A 23,790-nucleotide genomic window follows, 5' to 3' on the forward strand; every position below is an offset into this window, starting at 1 on the left:
TAATAATAATAATAATAATATTATTATTATTATTATTATTATTAGATAGTAGTCATATATATCCCTGTATAAGAAAACAATGAGGGTTGGACTTTTTCTTTGTTGCATGCATGTCTTGTTCCCATTAATACAAATTTAGAAAATAATAAACTACAAATAAAATGGAATAAAATTTGAATTATGTCTCATAATGACAACATGATTTAAAACTTAGCAGAAAATATTTTTTATTATTATGCCACCAACTACTAATTAATGTATTATGCATATGAATGAATTATAATGCTAAGTTTTAAACTTAAGTAATTAATTTATTGGAACATGGATTAAAACAATTGACTTGGTTTTGGTTAATTTTGTACTTCAATATCGTGCATATCTGTCTCAATTTATAATTAAATTATGTTATGAAAACAATCATATTTATGAGTATATATTATCACATAAAATTAAGAAATATTCTTCAAAATAATACTACTTAATTTGGTGTATATATCTTGTAGTAATTTCTTATGAAAAATCAAATATCAAAATTTTATCAAAATTTTTAAATGGTTGGGATAAAATTAAATTAAAATAATCTTCTTTATTTTTTTAAAATTTAAAATAAAAATACAAGGTAACTTTCCTCAAAAGAAAAAATATAGAAAAAAAATGAAAATTTTGATTAATTAATCAACTAATTTATATTCAAATGATTGAAAATCTTATAAGACATGGAGAAGGTAGCTTGTTATAATATCAATTCGGTACATGTTGAAAAATATAATTAATCACATAGCATCGTATATATGCTCAAGTCTTATTATTTTGTACCAAATTTGGCCCCATTATTTTGTATGTTGGCTCATTAATTCTATTATTATCCAATAATCTTGATTTTACCATATTAGTAAAGTTTAAAATGATTTGTCAACATAATATAAACTTAACAACTTTTTCGTGAGTTTGGATTTAGTATATATAGGTTTAAGTCAAATTTTCATCAACCTGCATAACTAGTTTAATAAATAAATAATTTTTGGATCAATTTATATAACACGAAATTGGTTAGAATTGATCCATTTAGTAATATCGTTATTGACCTAATTATATTTTTAAATCATTTAACTTTATTTAACTTATTTTAAATTTATTTTTAAATAAATAAATCAATTTAATTATAAGCATGTTTGATTGAAACATTAATCATGTACACGTATACAAGACTTAACTCAAACTGATTTTAAATAAAAGGATATAATTATTAAATAAGTTAAATAGATGACATAACTGTTACCTATTTAATCATTAGGTGATATTTGAGTTTATGATTTTTACACTATTATTATTCACTTTTCCACCTTTACATAGATTTAGATTAAACTATGTAGTAAAATACCTAAATTTTGAAACTTCACGAATACGACTACAACTACGAATTTCCATTAGTTTTGCATTTCAACAACGTAGCATGTGGAGTCAATAGCGGTTCGGAGAGTTAACATGGTTGCGTCCATGGTTGGGTTTAGTGATGGAACCAGGTTGGTCAATTGACCGGGTGCCTCACCTCGTGGGTTTCGTCATTGAACCCGGAGGTCCACATCTTTAGTCTAGGTTTGTTTTCTACATTTAATGATTTAATCCAGGTCAGTCAATTTTCTTTTTTATTTATTTATTTTTTGTAATAATTAAGTCTAGATGGAGCATAAACCAACAAATAAATTATTTTTAAAAAAACATTTCTAAAATTTACTGTTAGCCCAAGGATTCTTTATGTTCTCATTTACTCTCTCTCTCTCTCTCTCTCTATATATATATGTATATATATAAGCAAAAATCAAGTAATATGTGGATTAATATAATCTATTTTAATTTAGAAAAATAAAATTATTACTAATTTTAAATTTCATTGGTTAAGACCTCAATTGATGTATTCATTTAAAAAAAATTAGGGAAAAATATAAGAAAAATGGATTTTGACTCACTAATTGAAAAAATATGAAAAAATGAACCTCAACTTTTATAAATCAGTTTTACCTTCATCAAATTTTAAATATTTTAAAATATATACACTTTTTCATAAATCAAATAATTATTTTATAAAATACCATTTTACCTAATAATATTGCATAAAATTATTAAAAATTAATTTGTAATTTTAATTTGATAAAAGTATCTTACAAATAAATATATTATAAATTTTTTATTATAAAATATGGTGTATAAATCATTTGGGAAATTTTCCCAAAATCCTCAAATGATAAATAAATTCTTTCTAATTCCCTTAATAATAATGATTTTATATTGTGTATTATATCAATTCAGTCACCTTCTATTTTTTTAATAAAATTAAATAAAAAAATTATTAGTTTACATCAATAATAAAATAAGAAATTTTAAAAATTAAAAATACAATTAAAACAAAAAAATTAAATACAATTAAAAGCAAAAAAATTAAAATTTTAAAAAATAAAATATTGACTCTTATTATATTTCCAATTCTTTCCTAAATCTATATTTTTTATTAGTGTGATTTAGCCAAATAAAAGTTAATATTTTATTTTTATATTTTTAACTTTAAAGTTTTTTAGTTTTAATTATATCTTTAATTTTTAAAATTTCTTATTTTATTAATCTCAAATCAATTCTCATATTAAAAAAAAAAAATTGTTATTAGATGTTATTAAAATAACAAGTAAAAAGTTATTTCAAAAAATAATTATCTGATTTATGAAAAAGTGCATGTATTCTAAGATATTTTTAAATGGATGAGGATAAAGCTCATTTATAAAAATTGACATTCTTTTTTTAATATATATATTTTAAAATTAATGAATCAAATTTCACTTTTCTCTAATTTCTAAGTAAAAGATTTCATTTTTACACTTATTTGAAAAAAAAAAATCTCAAATTTTATTAAAAGATTTATTGAAATTTCTTTTAAAATATTTATTTCTGAAAAAAAATTGAAAAGTTTCTAATCAAACTTCTAACCACTTTAAAATTATTTTGATACATTTTTTTTTTAATTCTTTTGATATATTACTTTTTTTTTTTTTTTTTCTTGCCAATATTTTGGACTAAAAGATAAGGACAATATTATATTTTGTCACCCTAACCAAACTTTCTAGCTCAGCCATTGTTTGTGTTATTTAGACTTTTATGGAGTTTTTAATAGGGATTCAAGTGGAGAAAGAAAGGAATACAAGAAGAAAAGCGTAAAATATAACAATAAATTAGATGATGATCAAGACAACTTTATACTGGAAAATAAATAAATAAATAATTGTACACGAATGATTATTTATGTTGACATGAAACAAATGGTTTTCCCACCATATCCTTCGCCTCCAAACGATGAGTCCCAAGCAGGAAAAGAAAAGAAAATGAATGTGTATCATCCAGTTTACAGTTTATATATGAATCTCCATGTGGAGCTAATTAATCCATCAGCTACATATCTACTACATGCACCTTCCCACAAAGAGCACTGCTTCCTCCACTGTCTCCAACAACTGATTCCTTTAGAAGATGATCAGGAGCTGGAGTTCTGAATCTGATCATTGGGCTCAGGAAAAGCAGGTGGCGCACGAGCAACACCCATTTGATCAGGATCAGCATCAGCCAAGGTGCATCGTCCGTGGTTACGTTCCGGGATGTAAGTGCATGGGGAGCTGCCAGAGGGTGGCACAGGGCCTCTCTGAAGGGACTGAATTTCGATTACAGCTGAAGCATATTCCTCTATGAATGGCCTTATTGCCACAAGCTGTTGAATATTATTTGAGACGGCAAAAAGAAGAACAAGGATGAGCATTATTGTTGTGGAGTTGGAGCTGTTTCTGTGAAAACCCATCTCGGAAATTAATGGACTAACGAAAGGATTATTGATTTGGAGGAGGAGGTGAGGTCTGTGTTTGAAGAGAGAGAAAGGGTGGTGGGGTTTGAGAATGATGTGAGGAATTGGTGGTAACACAGCACCTATATTTATAAGCCATATTATTTATTTATTTATTTATTTTTGACCATGTAACCGCGTTTCCGAGCCTTTGAAACCAAAGACTTGACGCTCGAGAGGACCCCGTGAGAAAGGTAGTCCATATTTTCACTGCTTCGGAATAAGTCCATATGTGGGATTTTTACATACTCTAAGTATCTATATATATAAATATTTTAATTTTTTTTTTCATTTATCCCTGTTTAATAAGTTAAAATAATAAAAAAATCACTTATCATAAAAATAAATTATAAAATTCATAAATAAAAAATTAAGCTTGTCGATTTATAAATCAACTCTTCATATTATTTAGCTTACAAATACTTATTTTAACAAAAATGCCTTCATTTTTTCTTATAAAATTAATATTCTCTTCTAAAATTTAAAAAAAAAAAAAAAAACCAAAATATTGAATTTATTCATATAAAAAAAGTGAATTATTTTTCAAGTTCAAACATGTGAAAATTTAAATTTACAAATTTAACATCATTTTACCCATTTTAATCAAATAATATTTTAGAATTGATAAATAATATATCAATCCATGCGTGGACTTATTCCAAAGTAATGAAAAATGAAAATAGAGACCATTTTGTGGTTGAACGGTTCGTGTCATTGAATTCAAAACATGACATGCACCGGCGGTCAATGGGCAAAAATGAACCATGTTTGATCTTTTTTATTTTTTTTATGTCGAACATCATTATTTTAATATTAAATATAATATAATATGTTTAAATTTAATCAAATATAGTTTTCATTCCTATATCAATATTTATCCATAGGTGGGTATTCTATTTTTTCAATAGAGATCAATAGAGTCAAATATGAAGGGAAAATAAAATATAGTTTTTTTATATTTGATTATATTCTAAAAAATATGGAGGAAAGTCAAATATAATTAAATTAATAAAAATGATTTATTAATTTTAAATATATTTTTTATTTTTCTTCTACTTTTCTTCTTTATTTTCTTTCTTTTGTATTTTCCATTCAAAGTTTCTAGAATCATACATAGCCTATATTTCAAAGCCATATAACAAATACATGGGAATAAGTTTATCTCTCTCAATACACATTAATCTAATCAAATCGGTTATCCTAAATATAACATAATTAAGTAATCAAATTATATATGTAAAATCTCCAAAATATCACAATTTAGGATTATAAGTAGGCACCACACATTTTAACATGAATTCCTTTATTTCAGCTTATTGTAAATGTCTGCTAGCTCGGGAGCGAGGCGTACGTTCAGATTGTCATTGCTGGTGCTGGTGGTGCAGCCCATTTGCCAGGCTAGTTAATTGATAACTTATGGCTCCGTATACTGGCATCTAAATGCATTAAATGTCTCATTGCCATTGAAGAAACCATGACTTGCATTTTATGTATGGTAGCTGCATCGACTCCATTACTAGTTATTGGTGTGCCCGTGCGTGCCGCTGCATTAGGTATCAGACTTGACTCCCTCTTATCGATTGTGCAGGTTTATTGCACCATAATGTATTATGTCTTTAGGGTGCATCATGTTGCGGATATCAGACAAGCACATTCTTTAAGGAGCTAACCATATACTATCCTTGTCAGTTTTATCTTTATTTTTAATCAGCTTGTCATTGCTTTCAATGCAATGCAGATGCCAAGGGGTGTTCCTGTTGCTACAGTGGCTATAAACAATGCCACAAATGCTAGTTTGCTGGCAGTAAGAATGTTGGGGGTTGGTGATCCTGACCTACAGGTGAGGTTGGGCTCCCCCCCTCACTCTCTCTCTCTCTCTCTCTCTGCAGATTGCTTTGTTGGGCTTCCTCTATCTCACTGTGCTCTCTCCAGGGATACTGCATTGTTGGGCCCTCTTTTCTCGCTCTATGGGAAAAAGAAGACAAATCCCATGTACTGATATAGTATTTATGTTGTGGGCGGAATGAGCCAGCACAGGAAGACACAAAGGATGATGTCTTAGTAAAAGCCGAGAAGCTAGAGAAAGATGGCTGGGAGTCCTATTTGAATCCTTAGTGCTGGCTCAGTTTTGGTAATTTCTTGCCCATTCTTTTTTTCCCGGAAAGCTCATAAACTTACTATTAGATGATTTTGAGGTTGGAAAAAAATCAACATCAGCAAAGACCATTAGGAATAAGGACAGGTGCAAAAACATCTGAGAAAGATGTAGCAATGTTTAAGTTACAATATTGGGAAGCTGGGAAAGCAAAAGTGGGGAGCAGGCAGTGGCGGTGGTTCCTGGCTTTGTGTTTGTTTAAAAGCAAAATTGGCTAGTTATTTTTTTTGAAAAAATTGGTATCAAACCTTTCAAAAAAGTTATAATTCTTTTTTTTTTTTAAGGAAAATGATTTTCTCATATTTTGTTATATTATAGAAGAAAATGTTAAAGAAAGTTGAATATAATTAAATTGATCAATAAAAAATTTATATATTTAATTTTTTTTTTTTACAGAGAACAGTTAAATAAGTGAAAAGTTAATTTGAAGTAATATATAAAAATAATTTATTGATTTTTTTTTTTCCTTCTCCTTTTCCTCTTTATTTTCTCCTTTGGCATTTTCATTCAAACTTTTGAAGAATGAAACATAACCTTAGAAAATATCACGGGTATTTCAAAATCTTAACTATATCAATAAAATATAAAAATAAAATTAAATATAAAATTAATTACGTTTCAAGAACCACAAAAAAAATAATGTTATAAATTTTATATAAAATTAAAAAATAAATTTATTTTATAAAGTTAATTCAACTCATCTCCCTTAAGGTTTAGGTTGAATATGCTTAACTAATATTAATTTGAAATTTTATCAAATATCTTTCCTCATTTTATTTATTTATTAATTTCACTCGCTTTCCTTTCCACTCAAAAATAAAAGGGTATGGCTAAGTACATTTAATCCAAACCTCAAAGAACCAAATATATTTAATTCAAATGAGAAAAATTAAGCTTTATTTTATTAAGTTAAATAAAATTAAAAAGAAAATAGAATATATTATAAAATCTACTTATATCATCACTTTTTGTTTCCTTTTATTCTATTTTTATCATTTTTTTTCTTATATTGTATATTATCCTAAATTTTTTTCTAACTAATAATTTTTTTGAATAAAATTAAGTTATTTTTATCATTTTGTATTTTATAGTTTATTAAATAATTTTTTCGTGGTATTTTCTCTACCATCATTTGAAAATTTAAAAATTGTTTACATTAATTGGATTTATATTTTGTCTTAGCCCTTGAAGATAATGTAACTAAGAAATACTTTAAACCATAAATGACAATAAAAATCAAATTCTTAGTGACTACTACTTTATTTAAGTTGATATATGAATTCATTAAAAGTTTAAATATCAAGATATTTAATATGTTAGAGATATTATTATATAATTGATAATTTATAAGTAAAAGATTTTATCACTTTCAAAATTTAATTGATTTTACACTTATTTGAAAAAAAAAATATCTCAAATTTTATTGAATTTTTTTTAAAATGTTATAAAATATGAGATTTTGTACCACTATGATAACTTGGATGATCATCCGTAATATCTCTTTGTGACTCTCTATAAAAGTAAGGGACCCTAAGGAAATTTTATTCAGGTTTTCCTATGCATTTCATCTTTTTTTTTTCTTGTTTTCTTCCACTTTGTTATAACACATTATCAGTATGAATTGTCTATACAAAATAAATAGAAAACTTTTCTCTCTTCTTTCTCACAAAAAAATATGTCATAAACTTATAATATGATTTTCTATTTTACTTATATGTGTGATAAAAGTATCCTTTGATTTTTCATTTCACTTATTTTACTTGAATACATAAATATGTACAAATATTACTTAGAGAATATGTTTTTCTTTCTTGTCAAAAATCATTAAAAAAAAATAACATCATAACCAGAAGTTATGAAAAATATGTGCAATCTTTATAACCAAAAGTTATAAGGCAAATTACAAAATTACAAATACATAATCAAAAGCTATGTATATGATTTATAATTATTTGTTTTTAATTATATGGTATAACTAGGAGTTATACAAAACAACATTATATAGTCAACAACTATAAAATGAATAGTTCATAGTCTGAAGTTATGTATAAATTTACACAATGAATAGTTTATACCTTAAAGTTTTGCACAAATTTACATAAAAATAGTTTATAGCTTGAAGCTATATACAAATTTGCATATTTTTGTTCTAACAAAATAATCGTAGCCTAAAGCTATGAAAAATATTAGATTTTAATTTCTATTTCGTGCTTATGCATTTTTACCATATTTATAATTGATAAATTTTAGATCATTATATTTTTAGATATTATTTACTTGAAATAATGTTAAAGCATTTTATTAATTTATTCATAGTTTATTTCAATAAATTGAATTTTTTTATTGATATTATTTGACATATAGTTTTTTAGATAATGTCAAACCTTCCAAAGCTTGAATTTGTTGCTCTTGATATTTCGGGCAAGAACTACTTATCTTAGGTTATGGATGCTAAAATTCATCTAAATGCGATGAATCTTGGAAATGCCATTAAAGAAGAAAATAACTCATCCCTACACAATCGTGTCAAAGCTTTAATATTCCTTCACCACCATATTGATGAAGGATTAAAAAGAGAATACCTTATGGTCAAAGATTCTTTCATCCAATATGAAATAATTCAAACCACCAGAAGTGGAATAATTCAGAGATACAACCTGAAAAGGGGATAGAACTACAAAGTAAACATACTCGTGAAAATGAATGTTATAGATGTGGTATGAAAAGACATTGACTATGTACCTATCATACTACAAAGCTTTTGGTTGACCTTTATCAAGCTTCAATAAAGGTAAAAAGAAAGGAAGTTGAAATGAACTTCATTGATGGTGATGACTTAGTGGACTTAACCCATTTAGATGTTTTAAACTTCTTTGAGGATCCTAATGGGAAAATTGACCATCTAATTGGTGATGGAAATGTTTGTTATGATTAAATGTTATTCTTTGCCAATAGTTTTATTATGTTATCATCTTTTGAACACATTGTTTATTATTCATCTTTTATAGTTTATTTCATATCTTATTATTTCTTATCTAAATTTTTTTTCTTTATTTATACTTGAAGATACATGGATCTCTCATATACCTTGATGCATCATACGACATCTAATGTAGATACATGTCTTGCAGATTGTGCCACAACACACACAATCCTTCATTATATAAAATTATTTTCCAACTTATCGTTGGTTAAGTCTAATTTTAATATAATATCAGGTCTTGTAAACTTGATTCAAGGCTCCAAAAAAACAACTATTATTTTACCTAGTGAAACTAAAACTCACATTAATGATGCCTTGTACTCTACCAAATCCAAGAGAAATCTTCGATTTTTGCCGAAATGGATATCACATTGAAACTATGAATAATGATAGTAATGAATACCTTCTCATTACTTTGATTATTTGTAGAAAAAAAATATGTCTTGTAAAAAAAATTCCTTCTTATTCATGTGGGTTATATAAAAAAAATCATTAGACCCATTGAGTCATATGCTTTCATGAACTAGAAGTTTTGTAACTTACGACTTTTATGATTTGGCATAAACACCTTGGCCATTTGGGATTATCTATGATGCATCGTATCATCAACAATTCTTTTAGGCATCCCTTGAAAAATCAGAAGATTTTGTTGTCTAATGATTACAATGTGTTGCCTACTCACAAGGCAAATTAATTACTAGACCATCATTTACCAAGGTTGAATCTTAATCTTCAATCTTCCTAGAATCAATTTAGGGAGATATTTGTGGGCCTATTCATCCACCTAGTGGACATTTTCGTCATTTCATGGTTTTAATTAATGCATCTACTCATTGGTCCCATGTTTGTTTGTTTTTTTCAGCTAGAAATGTTGTCTTCGCTAGGTTACTTGCTCAAATAATTCAACTCAAGGCGCAATTCCCTGATCACGTTATCAAGACAATTTGTCTTGATAATGCTAGTGAATTCTCCTTTAAGAAATTTTTTATTATTATTGTATGTTGGTTGATATTGATGTTGAGCATCTTGTTGCTCATACCCACACTCAAAATGGATTAGATGAATTTTTTATTAAGCATTTGCAATTGATTACAAGACCATTAGTCCTAGGAACAAAATTGTCTTCGTATGCTTAGGGGCATGCTATTCTTCATGCTGCTACTTTAATTCAGATTCGTCCTACAACTAATCATAAATGCTCACTTTTACAACTTGTTTTACACTCCCAACCAAATGTTTCCCATTTACTTATTTTTTTGTTATGTTATTTATGTTCCCATAGTTCCACCTCAACATTCTAAGTTAGGTCCTCAACGTCGACTTGGTATATATGTTGGTTTTAATTCTCCTTCCATTATTCCTTATCTTGAACCTTTAACATGTGATGTTTTTAATATCCTCTTTGGAGATTGTCATTTGATGAAAATGTTTTCCCGCCATTAGGAGGAGGCAAGTCAATTCTAGAAAAATGGTGAGACATTACATGGTATGTATCCTCCTTGTCTCATCTTGATCCTTGTACAAGGCAAAGGGAACTAGAAGTTCAAAGGATTATTCATTTGCAAGGACTTGCAAATCAGTTACCTTATGCTCTCATAAATATAAAGAAAGTAACAAAGTCACATGTACCGGCTGTGAATACCCCAACACATATTGATGTCCCTGAAAGACAATTGAAGAATGTCATAGCAAGTGAATTTAAGACATGCTTGAAGTGTGGTAAACCTATTGGCTCAAAGGATTCAGTTCTTAGAAAAAAAAAATGAAAACAAAAAATAAAAAGGAACAACATATGAAAAGCTTGGTATTGTTAAAGAGCTTACAAATATGAAAAAGTTGAATGATGAAACTCAACTTGATAAATAGTTAGCCCTTGAAGAGGCACAAATTGATCAAATATAAACATTTAAAACTGAAGATATCTCAATGAGTCATAAGGGAGAAACAAGGAACTGTTGTGACATTATCATAGAAAATTTATTTGCATTCCAAGTGGCTATGGACATCATGAGAAATGATAAAGATCATGAACCACAAACTATGGATGAATGTCGAAAAAGGAATAATTGGCCAAAATGGAAAGAAGCAATCCAAATAGAGCTAAACTCGTTAGTAAAACAAGAGGTATTTGGACTTGTAGTTCAAACACCTGGAGTCATAAAGCTTGTTGGATATAAATGGGTTTTTATAAGAAAGCGAAATGAGAATGATGAAATCATAAGATATAAAGCATGACTTGTTACTCAAGATTTCCCTTAAAGACTTAATATAGACTATGAGGAAACTTATTCTCTTATAATGGACGCAATCACATTTTGATACTTGATAAGTTTAACAGTCTCTGAAGGGCTAGCCATGCATCTCATGGATGTTGTTACAACCTATTTATATGGGTCTATAGATACTGACATATATATGAAAACCCCTAAAGGATTCAAATTGCCTGAAGCAACTAATCCAAAACCTCGAAACATGTACTCAATCAAACTACAAATAATTCTATACAGATTAAAGCAATCCAAGCACACATTGTATAATCGTTTGAGTAAGTATTTGTTAAAAGAAAAATATGTGAATAATCTAATTTGCTCATGTGTTTTAATCAAGAAATCGGAGATTGGGCTTACAATAATTGCAATATATGTAGATGATTTAAACCTCATAGGAACTTCTGAAGAGCTCACAATAACGGCCAATTATTTAAAGAAGGAAGTTGAAATAAAAGATTTACGGAACAAAATATTATCTTGGCCTACAGATCGAGTATTGTTCAAATGGCATATTAGTCAATTAGTCAACATATGTAGAGAAAGTATTAAAATGATTTATATAGATAAATTACATCCACTCAATTCCCCCATGGTTATTTGTTCACTTGAAGTGAAAAAATATTTGTTTCGTTCTAAAGAAGAAAATGAAGAATTGCTTAGTCCAGAAGTATCATATCTTAGTACAATTGGTGCACTAATGTATCTTACAAATTATACTAGACTAGATATAACATTCTCTATCAACTTGCTAGCAAGATACAATTTTGCCCTAACTAGAAAACATTGGAATGAGATTAAACATATATTGTGATACCTTTGTAGAACAAGTGGCATGAGTTTATATTATTCAAAAGAATCAAAATCACAATTGATTGGGTATGCAAATGCAAGATATCTTTTAGATCCTTATAAAACTCAATCAAGCAAACAGTGGTAGTCACCTCTTCAAATCATTCAAAAATTCTTACAATTTATAAAGCAAGTCGTAAATGTGTATGACTAAAGTTAATGATTCAACATATTCAAAAAACATGTAGACTACCTTCCATCAAAGCAATGCAACCAAGTTACATGAAGATAATGTTGTTTGTATTGCACAAACTAAAGGAGGATTCATAAAATGTGGTAGAATTAAGCATATCTCCCCTAACTATACCCACTAGCTCTAGGAGAAAAGTGAAATTTATGTTCAGCAAATTTAGTCATGCAATAATCTAGCAGATATATTCACAAATGGGTTACATTCGACCACATTGAAAAGATTAAGGTATGACATCGAAATGCAAAGATTGAGAGATCTACCAATTGAAGTGTTGAAAAAATCATGATCATGTCTACATGAAGGAAAGAAAACTAATATGGAGATATTGCACTATTTTTTCCTTCATCCAGGTTTTGTCTTACTAGGTTTTATTGGTAAGATTATTAATGAGACAGTTACCATATTCTTATGATTATCCAGGGGGGAGTGTCATAAAATATGAGATTCTATACCACTATGGTAACTTGTGGATGATTATTTATAATATCTTTTTGTGACTCCCTATAAAAAGGAAGGGTCTCTAATGAAAATCTATTAAATTTTTCTTATGCGTTTCATCCTCTCTTTTTTGTTTTCTTCTTCTCTTCCACTTTGTTATAACATTAAAAGATTTTTATTATGAAAAAAATTGAAAATTTTCTAATCAGACTTTTTAATCAAGTTTAGATTCTTTTCATATAATTTTTTACAAAATCATTGTTTTATTTTTTTTGCCAATATTTTTGGCTAAATGATAAGGACAATATTATATTTTATTACGCTAACTAAACTTTCTGCCATTGTTTACGTGTTATTTAATTAAACATGTATTTCAATTTTTTTTTGAGCCTCACTAATTGATAAATAAATGGGTAAAAGTCTATGAAGTGCTATTTTATCTTCTTTGAATACTATAATCATTGAAGGAAAATCTATAGAATACGCAAAACATCAAAAAATAAAATAAAAGTAGAGAAAGAAGAGAAACGTAAAATATAACAATAAATTAGATGCCGATCGTGGCAACTTGATACTGGAAAATAAATAAATAATTGTACATGAATGAGTACACGAAACACATGGTTTTCCCACCATATCCTTTGCCTCCAAACGATGAGTCCCAAGCAGGAAAAGAAAAGAAAATGAATGTGTATCATCCAGTTTACAGTTATATATGAATCTCCATGTGGAGCTAATTAATCCATCAGCTACATATCTACTATATGCACCTTCCCACAAAGAGCAATGATTCCTCCACTGTCTCTAACAACTGATTCCTTTGGAAGATGATCAAGAGCTGGAGTTTTGAACGTGATCATTAAGCTAAGGAAAAGCAGGTGGCGCACGAGCAACACCCATTTGATCAGGATCAGCCAAGGTGCATCGTCCGCTGTTACGTTTCGGGATGTAAGTGCATGGGGAGCTGCCAGAGGGTGGCACAGGGCCTCTCTGAAGGGACTGAATTTCGATTACAGCTGAAGCATATCCCTCTATTAATGGCCTCATTGCCACAAGCTGTTGAATATTATTTGAGAGGGCAAAAAGAAGAACAAGGATGAGCATTATTGTTGTGTAGGAGCTACTGTTTCTGTGAAAACCCATCTGGGAAATTAATGGGTTAGCGAAAGGATTATTGATTTGGAGGAGATGAGGGCTGTGTTTGAAGTTTGAAGTTTGAAGAGGGAGAAAGGGTGGTGGGGTTTGAGAATGATGTCAGGAATTAATTGGTGGTAACACCATGCCTATATTCATAAGCCATAATTTTTTATTTTTTATTTTTTATTTTTGACCATGTCCGCGCCTTTGAAATCAAAGACTTGAAGCTTGAGAGAGCCCCGTGAGCAAGGTCTACTTTGGAATAAGTCCATATGTGGGATTTTTACATACTCTAAGTATATACATAATTTTTAAAAATATTTTAATTTTTTTTTCATTTGTCCCTTTCTAATAAGTTAAAATATAAAAAAATTACTTATCATAAAAATAAATTATAAAATTTATTTAAAATATAAAATTCATAAATAAAAAATTAAGCTTGTGGATTTAAATAGTTATGGGTTAAAAGGACAAAATAATCATATATTTATAAATCAACCCTTCATATTTTTTAGCTTACAAATACGTATTTTAATAAAAAATACCTTATTTTTTCTTATAAAATTAATATTCTCTTTTAAAATTTACAAAAAAAAAAAATCAAAATATTAAAAAGTATTCATGTAAAAAAAATGAGTTATTTTTTAAGTTCAAACATAAGAATAATTAAATCAATTTACACATTTTAATGTCATTTTATCTATTTTAATCAAATAATTTTTTAAAATAATTAGGGTTTGATAAATAATATATCGATCCATGTGTGAACTTATTCCAAAGTAATGAAAAATGAAAATAGAGAACATTCTATGGTTGCAAGATTGGTGTCTTTGATTTCAAAACATGACACCGGCGTCAATTCATTCTTTTTAATAGATGAAGGGGAAAAATCAATAGAGTTTGTATAGACCCTCATTTTGGTCTAGAGATAGGGTTTTTTTAGCACATTTTTACCACCTTTTAGGAGGTTTTGGCAGCAGGTGTATGAGACATAGTGGGCTAGCCAAAACCTTTTTTTGTGGGAACCAACAGGTGACACATGGAGTAAGATTTAGAGACCGTTGGGAGTGAGCTTGGACAAAAAGATTTCTTAAGAAAGCTAAAACAAAGGAGAGAGGAAAGAAAAAAGAAAGAGTGAGAGGAAAGGTGGTGATAGAAGGTGCCTTGGGAGAGATGGTAGAAAGGCATATCAGGGAGACTTTGGAGAGGGGGCTGGAGAGGGAGTGAGTTGGAGTAGAGAAAAAAACTGTAGGAAGCGAGCCGTGGGTAGCAAGGAGAAGGAAAGTTAACCGATTTTTGGAGGATCAAAGGAGCACCTTCAGGTATGGATTCTTTGTAGATTTCTTATTCATTCTTTCTCATTTTCATTGTTCTTCATCAATTCATCTTGCTACTTGACCATCGTTTGTTGTGGATTAGGTTTTGTTGAATCTGAGTTCGTTTCATACTTGCTCTGTTTTATTCCCTTTCTGGTTTTCTTTTATTTATATGGATTGTTTTCTTTGAGCTTGACACTTGATTAATTATACAAATGCTCACTGTTCGTTCCACTTGCTTAGATCCATTTAGTATAGCATGAAATGGGGTCTAGTTTAATGGATTGTTTGTTTAAAGCATGCTCTGTTTCTTAGGAACCATTCTTGCTTTTGAAAAACTCATACCATTGTTTTGAAAATTATTTGGAAGTTCAAATAGCTTTTGGAAACCTGTTGGATATTCTTTATACTCCAAGACCTCTCTCATGGGTGGTGACTATTCCTAGAATCATCCTTGATTTTGGTAGATATGGTAGTAATACTAGAGAATATGATCATGGATCAATTAGTTGCTCAGAGATCTTAAATTAATGAATGGTTAGCTGGTGTCTCGACAAGAGGACTCCAGTTCTGCTCTAATGACCATCAAAGACGACAGCCAATGCAAACTGGGATATGAAATTTTGTTATTAGAAGAAATTGGGGCAACTTCATGGGAAAGGTGTTATAGTGGTTCAGGAATTCATATGCTGAGGACTTCATTGGGATCGAAGGGGTTGTTATTTGCACATATTCATCTTCCTGAGAAAGCCTCACTTCAGTTAGGATTATCTCTCATGCAGCCTGAGACCTTTTTCATTCCACAAATAATATATGGTTAGAGTTTGCTTTGATGACTAGGCTGTTATTGGTTAGAAAGTGGTGAGAACACAGTTTGCTCCCGGTGGATCATTACCATGGGAAAGCTTATCGAGAGGAGCAGGAGAAACATCATTGGGAAAGTATTGGCTGGGGATTTGAATGCTCGGTATGAATTTCTGGTTTGAATGATAACTGCGAACATTTTGAGAGTTTCCCACCTGGTCATATGTTTTCTACAAGCTTAAAGGTTGTTGAATTTTAATTGCTACAGGTGTAGAATTTCATGATAGAGACACAGTTATGGTTGGAGAGAATCAGAATTTTTTTTATTTGTTAAAAGCGGAGTTCGATTCTTAAAATTTTCTTTGATCTAAAAATAATTTTCTGATTTTTCTCGATTTTTGATAAATATGAATGAATTTTCATAATTCCAAAATAATAGAATTTATGAGATTAATTCATGCAAAATCAGTTGAGTATTGATGGGGCTTGACATCTGTTATTGATTACTTAATTGACTTTGATTTGCTTTGTGACACATGTGATTATTCTATACTCGTTTGCTAACCTTTGTTTTTCATGAATCAATCAACTCACGACTCAAGTACACACTAGACCTAATTCTTAGGATTTAGAGGGGTACTACGGTCTTTTTACCATGCTTTCCTAATAGGTAACCTGACCCTCAAACCCAGACTCGACTTTTCAAAGACCTATTTTTTCTTCAGGAGTTACATTTAGGGTTTTTCTTTATTTTTTTTCCTTTAAAAATAAAACAAAAATAAGTGGTGACTCCAAAAACTTTTCAAAAATCAATTTCTCAAAATAAAAAGCGAGTCTCGCCATTCAAGTGGAAACACATGCGAAAAATCTGGGGTCCACAAAATGGTAAGTGGCGACTCCAAAAACTTTTCAAAAATCAATTTTTCAAAATAAAAAACGAGTCTCGCCACTTGAGTGGAAACGCATGCGGGGTCCATAATTTTATTTTATTTTCATTTATGTCAAATATCATTATTTTAATATTACCTGTAATATAATATATTTAAATATAGTAAAATATAACTTTTATCCCTACATCAATATTACTTGCTATCCATAAGCGTGTATTCTATTTTTCAATAGAAACCAATAGAGTCGGACATGAATATTATGGCTATATTTGATTCTTGAAAAGTATTAGGAAAAGGGAAAAAAATTAATAAAAATGATTTTTTCATGTTTGATTATACTCTGGAAAATATTAAAGAAAGTCAAATATAATTAAATTAATAAAAATAATTTATTGATTTTAAATATTTTTTTTATTTTTCTTTATTTTCTTTTCTTCTATTTTCCCTTTTTATTTTATTTCTTTTGCATTTTCCCTCAAACTTTATGGAACCAAACATAGTCTATATTTCAAAGCCATATAGCAAATACAATAAAATAAGTTTATCTCTTTGCAATTTTTTCTCTCTCTTAATACACATTAATCTAATCAAATCGATTATCTTAAACATAAAATAATTAGGTAATCAAATTATATATGTAAAATCTCCAAAATATCACAATTTAAGATAATAATTAGGCACCACACATTTGCAAAGCATACAGATTATCATTGTTGGTACTGGTGGTGCAGCCTATTTGCCAGGCTAGTTAATTGATATCTTAGAGTTTAAGTCCAAAATAATCCACTGGTAGAAAAAAAAATGGTAAGAATAGTACTCATCTCAAAATATTTGTCAAAGTAATCTTTTGTATCCATGTAAGCATCCACATGGTTTTTTTTTTTTTTTTAGTGTAAAAAACTACCGTTGGTGAGTATGGTTTTAAAAGTTTCAAAAATATCCTAAAAATGACAGTCACATATTGTGGTTTTACAATTTTCCTTAGAATCATAGTTAGTAACTGTTGATGTCCTTAGTCAACTAGGAGTGATGCTTCTCCCTTCTTTCCTGCAAAAGTTGTCCGAACAGGTTATCTGGACACCCCCTCCGAAGTTCAAGTCAGATGATGAAAGTCAACTTGAGAGGTTGCCCCCTTTTAGGAACTAAAAAGGAGTCTCTATTACGTGTATGTGCACACGTACCTTGATTTTGAGTTGGATGAGGGCTTTTATAGTGTCTGGAGCGGTGTCACATTTGTGCTTAGATGGTTTCTTGACTTTCGTGGTCATGATGACAGCATAGTTGGTGACAGAGAAATCATCACCCTTTAGGCAACTAACAGGGATTGCTAGTGAGGGTGACCTGCTGGTTCACTTGTCACCTCAGTCTGCAAGCAGTATGGTGCAGTGTGTAGCAGGTCGCCTGCGGAGACAAGGTGACGTCCCATCGAGCGTGCTTCTAGCATAAAGAGAATGATTGCTCGTGGGAGTGGGTCAGGAAACCCATCTGGAATGCATTATGTAGTTTCAAAGGAACACCGCGTGACCGACTATTGATACTTCTAATCCAGATTGGGTATCCAAATCTGATTACATTTGTCCGAATAAAGATAGAAAGGTGCCACGTGGAGCAAAGGTGACCTGCCACGTGATCACACGAGGAAGCCCCCTATAATGCCCCCTTTTAACCCGATCGTTTCGTCTTGATAGAAAATGTGGGTTAAAACATTTTTCAAACCTCTTCAGTGATCGCATGACACGGGGCATTTATGGAGGAGCACCGTTATTGAAGTTGTTGTCAAGTGGCGTGTCGCTTCAAATGGTGAGTTTCTGGGCGCCCTGAGGTTTAGGGTTCCTGGGGAATTTGCCCCTATAAATAGGAAATTAATCCCTATGAAGCACATCTCTTTGTCATTCCTTCATCAAATTTGCTCTTCGTCTTCCATTTGCTCTACATTTCCCACATCCAGGCAGCAATTACTGTCTTCGTGTTGCAGCACTTCTTCTCCGGCGATTTTTCCGATTTGTTTATCTCGGCACTTGCGGTTCATCTTCGTCATCTGCTGAAGGCACTTGTCAGGTATATTCTTCTTTCTTCTCTAATGCCCCCGATTTCCATTTTTCCTTGGTTATGTTGTTGGCTTGTGATTGGGGATTGTTCTGGTGCTTGAGAGTTCCAATCGGCCACAAAATGGCTATTCCGAGGTTTGTAAAAGAGGGTGTGTAACTTTCCTGGGGCAGTAAGTCTGGTTAATGTCGCGCCCTACTAACCTCTATTAGGGCTAAGTTTTGTTATTTCCATGTTTTGAGGCTCTGTTGAGTCTATCTGGTGCTTATTCTTCCTTTGTCTGTTTGAGGTGTCATAGCGGGAAAATCCTCGACCGGGATTGGGGATTGTTGAGTGAAGTTGGGTACCTTGAACAGGGCAAGCCCTAATCTGGTGTGTTAGCCCGTTAGATGTCTTGGGCATTGCCTTTTGGCGGTAGGTGATTCATGCCTAATTGGTGTCTCAGCTGATTCGTGTCCAGCTGGTGCTCCTTGATAGCGGGAGTAATCAACAAAATTTATAACCTATAACACCATGAACTAGGGTAGCAAAGAAAAAGCTATTATAGCATAGTGACTCTAGGATCGTTCACTGGGAAGGGTTTTCAAGCTGAAAATGATACCAATTCAAAATGAATTGGTGCTGTTTCATTGCAAGGTTAGTTTAAGAAGTAAAACACAAACTTTAGTTGAAAAAGGTTTAGACTTAGACTAACGACACAACAAGTACTGGAAATTACTTATGAAGAAAAACATTCCTTGGAGATTCAGGTTCACAGGGGAGGTTCCTCATGCAAAAGCATAACTCCGGTCAGTTGGTTTATTTCCTCTCATTAGAGAATTAACATAAGTCAATTCTCTAACCGGTGCTGGTACAAATGCATCCCTCAATTGGATTTCAGCTTTAATTCTCTCACTGATGCAACTTGCAATGGTTCGAACCTCTCACTTAGCCTTTACCATTCAAGGTGATCTTTAACCTTGGACTTCCTTTCACAAGCTCGCAAGAGATAACTAATGGATGTCTCCTTAGAGTCCAAAAGCTTACCAAGTGTTGGCAATTCTAGAAAATCCTACCTTCAAGTCACCTCCCAGAGGCTCGCAAGGGGTAAACTAGTGCATCTCCATGGATAGAGATCACTTGCCTTACCAAGTGTTGGCCCAGGTGACTCCAAGGCGTTTTAAGTTAACTAAAAACATAGAAACCATTCACGGGACACACTTTCTCTTCATTCATAGCTGAAACCACAAAGCTTCTGATTCTTGCACTTGGAACCTTTCCTGGCAACCTTCACTCCAAGGAACTAAAAGGTTTAGTTACTCATTCTCTGGGGAAAATTCCTCAGAGAGTGCATAACTAAGTAAATGAAAAATACAATCAAAGTGAGAAGGTAAGGTAGAGCTCAAGCTCTGTATTTTACTTTCTTTGAAACTTACAAAAGGTTCATCACCCTCAGAACAGGCTCCTCGGGCTCTATTTATATCAAAATTACATTAATAGCTATTACATGGATATTTAACCTTTTTCCTAACTTAAAAGCTAAGGAATCCTATAATTGGTGGCTTACAAGGAGAATTTGGGATTTAGACAACAAAAATATAATGAAAAATATCTCCAAGTGTTGGTTACAAATATCGGGAAGCACTAAGGACCATTTCGCAGGTGAAAAAGAGGTTTACGAAATTTCGCAGACGAACAAAAAGGGTTGCGAAATCACTTCGCAGCAAAAGGCTGATTCCGCAGCGCTGCAAAGTTGGCTTTCATCTTGTGGTGTTTGGCTTCCATCACGTCGTGAGACTTCAGGGGAAATCCATAGCACTGTGCAAAAAGGTTGCGAAATCATTCCGCAACAAAAGGGTGATTTCGCAACACTTTGCTAAATCCTTCCTTCAGCTTGGAGTGATCGGCTTCCAACGGCTGTAACTCCTTCATTTCAACTCCGAATTGCTTACTGTTTGAAGCATTGGATTGTTGACTTCCTAAGATTTAAAATGACATATAGCATGCATAAATTGGACATCAGGAAGTGCTCCAAAAGTGGCTGAAATGACTGTCATCAAGAATGCTTCATGACAGATTTCTCTTTGCTTCCCCTCCTTGTATTTCAACTTTGCTTATGGCAAAAGGGCTTCAAAGCTTTGATTCTTCATGCTTCTAAGCTTCCCATTGCTTTGCCATGGATTCCAAATAACTCTCCTAAATCTCATATTGCTTTGGTGATCAAAAAGCTATCAAAACACCAAAACTTAACACAATTTGATTAGAATTGATTGCAAAGGGGCCTAAACATGTTAATTGGGTTAAAAGGCAATAACTACTACTCAAAAGTGTTTAAAAGGATTAATTATAAGCTATCGAATAGCACCTTTTGAGTAGTAATCACTCCCCCTAACTGACATATTGCTAGTCCCTTAGCAATGAAGGAGAGAAAAAATAAAAATAAGTAATACTATAATTTACAACATCTTTCTAATCACTTCAAAAAATTGTTTAAGTGGCATGACTGACAAACTCTCACATGGAAAATTAAAGAAATAAAACTCAAACTTTAATAGAAGCTATCAAAAACTTCGCTAAATACCATTGATCAAGGGAATGCATTATGCAAATTGAAGTTTTAAAATCATTTTCACTTTCAAAGAACCAAACTTTATTCTTCCACAAAAATCTAAGTGTAAGATGATAGTTTCCGAATATAGCATGCTAAACTAATCTCTCCCCCCAACCTATCTCTTTTCAACACTTAGCAAACTGACCAAATTCAATAGGCAGAGAACACACTTTTTTTTTTTTTAGAAGGTACAAGGCTTAAGGGGCATTCTTTTCTATTTTGTCCATGTAACGGGGGTCCATCGATGACTCCCAACCAATTAAGGCTTAGGGCATCAAGCTTTAAGGATCTTTCAACCACTAACTCCTCGGATTTTACCCCGGACTTTTTCATATACCCTTTTTGCCTACCATATGCTAACTCCACCTATCCACCCTTGTAACGAGCATTGAGGCCGGTGACTCCCAACCAATGAAGGCTTAGGGCACCAGGTTTCAAAGGTTTTCACCATATACCCTTCAGACCTTGCTCGGGTTTCAAGGCAAGCAAACATTTTTTTTTTCAAAGACTTATTGGCCTTTCATAAGGTGTCTCAATATTATTAAAATGAGGTCAAAGGTACCAAGTCCCAAAATTTTCTAAGTCAAGGGGGACATAGTTTTTCATCTTATAATCGGAATCTATTGTGCATAGTGTGTGAATAGCTTAAAGTGGAAGGACTAAACTTGATTTCAATAGAAGTTTCAACAATTGAACCACTTTAGCAAGCATAATCCAAACTCTAAGTTAGATGAAAAGCAAAAGTTCAGTTTCTCCTATTTTGATTTGAAAATTTTTCCTCATAATCCATGGAGATTCAAGTATAAAGCAACTAAAAACTACAACTAATTTACTAGGCAAGGCTAAAATATCAAAATAACTTAGCATACTTCCTTTAACTTAGCAAACTTCCTTCCTCATTTCTCCCCCCCCAACCGAGCTGAGCATTGTCCTCAATGTGATATGGGTGGTTGAAATTAAAGGGAGGAAGTGGTACCTCCTGAGTGATATCAATTTCGAATACTGATTGGAGAAACCACATGTTTCAAAAAGAATAAAAGGTGTGAGAAAAGGAAATAAGAATAAATTAATGCTAAGAGTTAACAAAAAACTAGATTTGTATTACTTTAATCATTTGAGTACAATAAAAAAGAAAGTAATACAAGTAATCCAAGTAATCCCCATATATGATATCAAAATGAGGGGGATTTCATATGAGACTAACTAAAATGAAATACATAAAGGAAATATATAATAGATATATATATATGATCAGATAGGAGGATGATGTTGGAGCTGATGGCCTAGGCGGATGGCTCTGCCTCTTCATTAGCTGACTCATGAGGGGCCTGAGGCTCTGTGGCCTGTGAGTGTGGCACTGTAGTGGTGGGAGTGAGATGGTCAGCAGCTGCTGGGAGACCGAGATACTGCTGGAGCTAGCTCAAGATGGCAGTGTGCTGAGCCTAAGTGGTCATCATCTGCTCCTGGCGAGCTCTCAAAGCTGCCATCTCCTGAGCAAGGCTGCTCTGAGATGCCGTCAAGGTCTGCAGTGCATGGCATAAATCTCTATACTTAGAGATAGGAATGGCCATCCTTGGCTCAGCTGAAGTAGAGGGCTGTGATGAGGCTGGAGTAACTGGAGGGGCTCTGGCTATGGTAGGAGAAGCAATAGGTATACCCTCAGGTATAAGACGTGGAGATGCTCTCCTGGCAGCTGGTATCTGAGCTGGATGTGGAAGCTCTGGCTGCTCCATTCTATATGCTGTCATGTTGCTCCACTTTTCAAAAGTAAAAACATCTCTACAGATCCTCTTTTGCTCCTGCTGAGGCTCTGCTGGGTATCCCAAGTGCTCAAGGATTTGGCACAACAGTCGTGGGAAGAGAAGGGGGATAGAATCAGCCCTTTGCAATTTTTTTCTATGCACCTTCTCTTCAAAATAAAGAAGGGCTGCCAGGATCAGGTGGTGAGGGCCAAAATAATAGCCCTCAGACATTTTAAACAGGGTCTCCAACATAATTCCCCTTCTCTGAGTCCAATGTTGAAGGGGATAGATACTATGCCTCAACAGGGCATCAATAAGGAACATCTTTGGGGGTAGTTCCCCCCTCAGCAGATACGGGTTTCTGGATGCTCCTCCAGACAAAACATGCACCATCTCCAGCTGAGATGGATTGGCCCAAGCTCTGAAGTCATCGAAATGACTGGGCTCATATGGAATGTTCAAAGCATCAGCTATTTGCCGAGCCCCCAAGATACCATGCC

The 23,790-nt window shown here is 31.9% G+C and overlaps 1 protein-coding gene across 1 annotated transcript; it reads left to right on the forward strand.

The window, feature by feature from the left end:
- The first annotated feature begins 4,604 nt into the window (after positions 1-4,604).
- On the forward strand, positions 4,605-5,992 carry LOC117930534 (phosphoribosylaminoimidazole carboxylase, chloroplastic-like). Its single transcript, XM_034851179.1, has 5 exons — positions 4,605-4,643; positions 5,211-5,274; positions 5,368-5,465; positions 5,616-5,727; positions 5,910-5,992. Exons 1-5 carry the CDS (start codon positions 4,605-4,607, stop codon positions 5,990-5,992), a joined length of 396 nt encoding a protein of 131 aa, XP_034707070.1.
- Positions 5,993-23,790: the final 17,798 nt, after the last annotated feature.

The sequence above is a fragment of the Vitis riparia genome, chromosome 14 (genome assembly GCF_004353265.1).
Source record: "Vitis riparia cultivar Riparia Gloire de Montpellier isolate 1030 chromosome 14, EGFV_Vit.rip_1.0, whole genome shotgun sequence".
Classification (NCBI taxonomy): Eukaryota; Viridiplantae; Streptophyta; class Magnoliopsida; order Vitales; family Vitaceae; genus Vitis; species Vitis riparia.

Excerpts from the sequence above, each read along its gene's own strand:
- LOC117930534 (XM_034851179.1), top strand. The coding sequence starts at position 4,605 with ATGACATGCACCGGCGGTCAATGGGCAAAAATGAACCAT. Across the intron at positions 4,644-5,210 it reads AATGGGCAAAAATGAACCAT|CTCGGGAGCGAGGCGTACGT; the intron begins GTTTGATCTTTT and ends AATGTCTGCTAG. Across the intron at positions 5,275-5,367 it reads TGGTGCAGCCCATTTGCCAG|GTATGGTAGCTGCATCGACT; the intron begins GCTAGTTAATTG and ends CTTGCATTTTAT.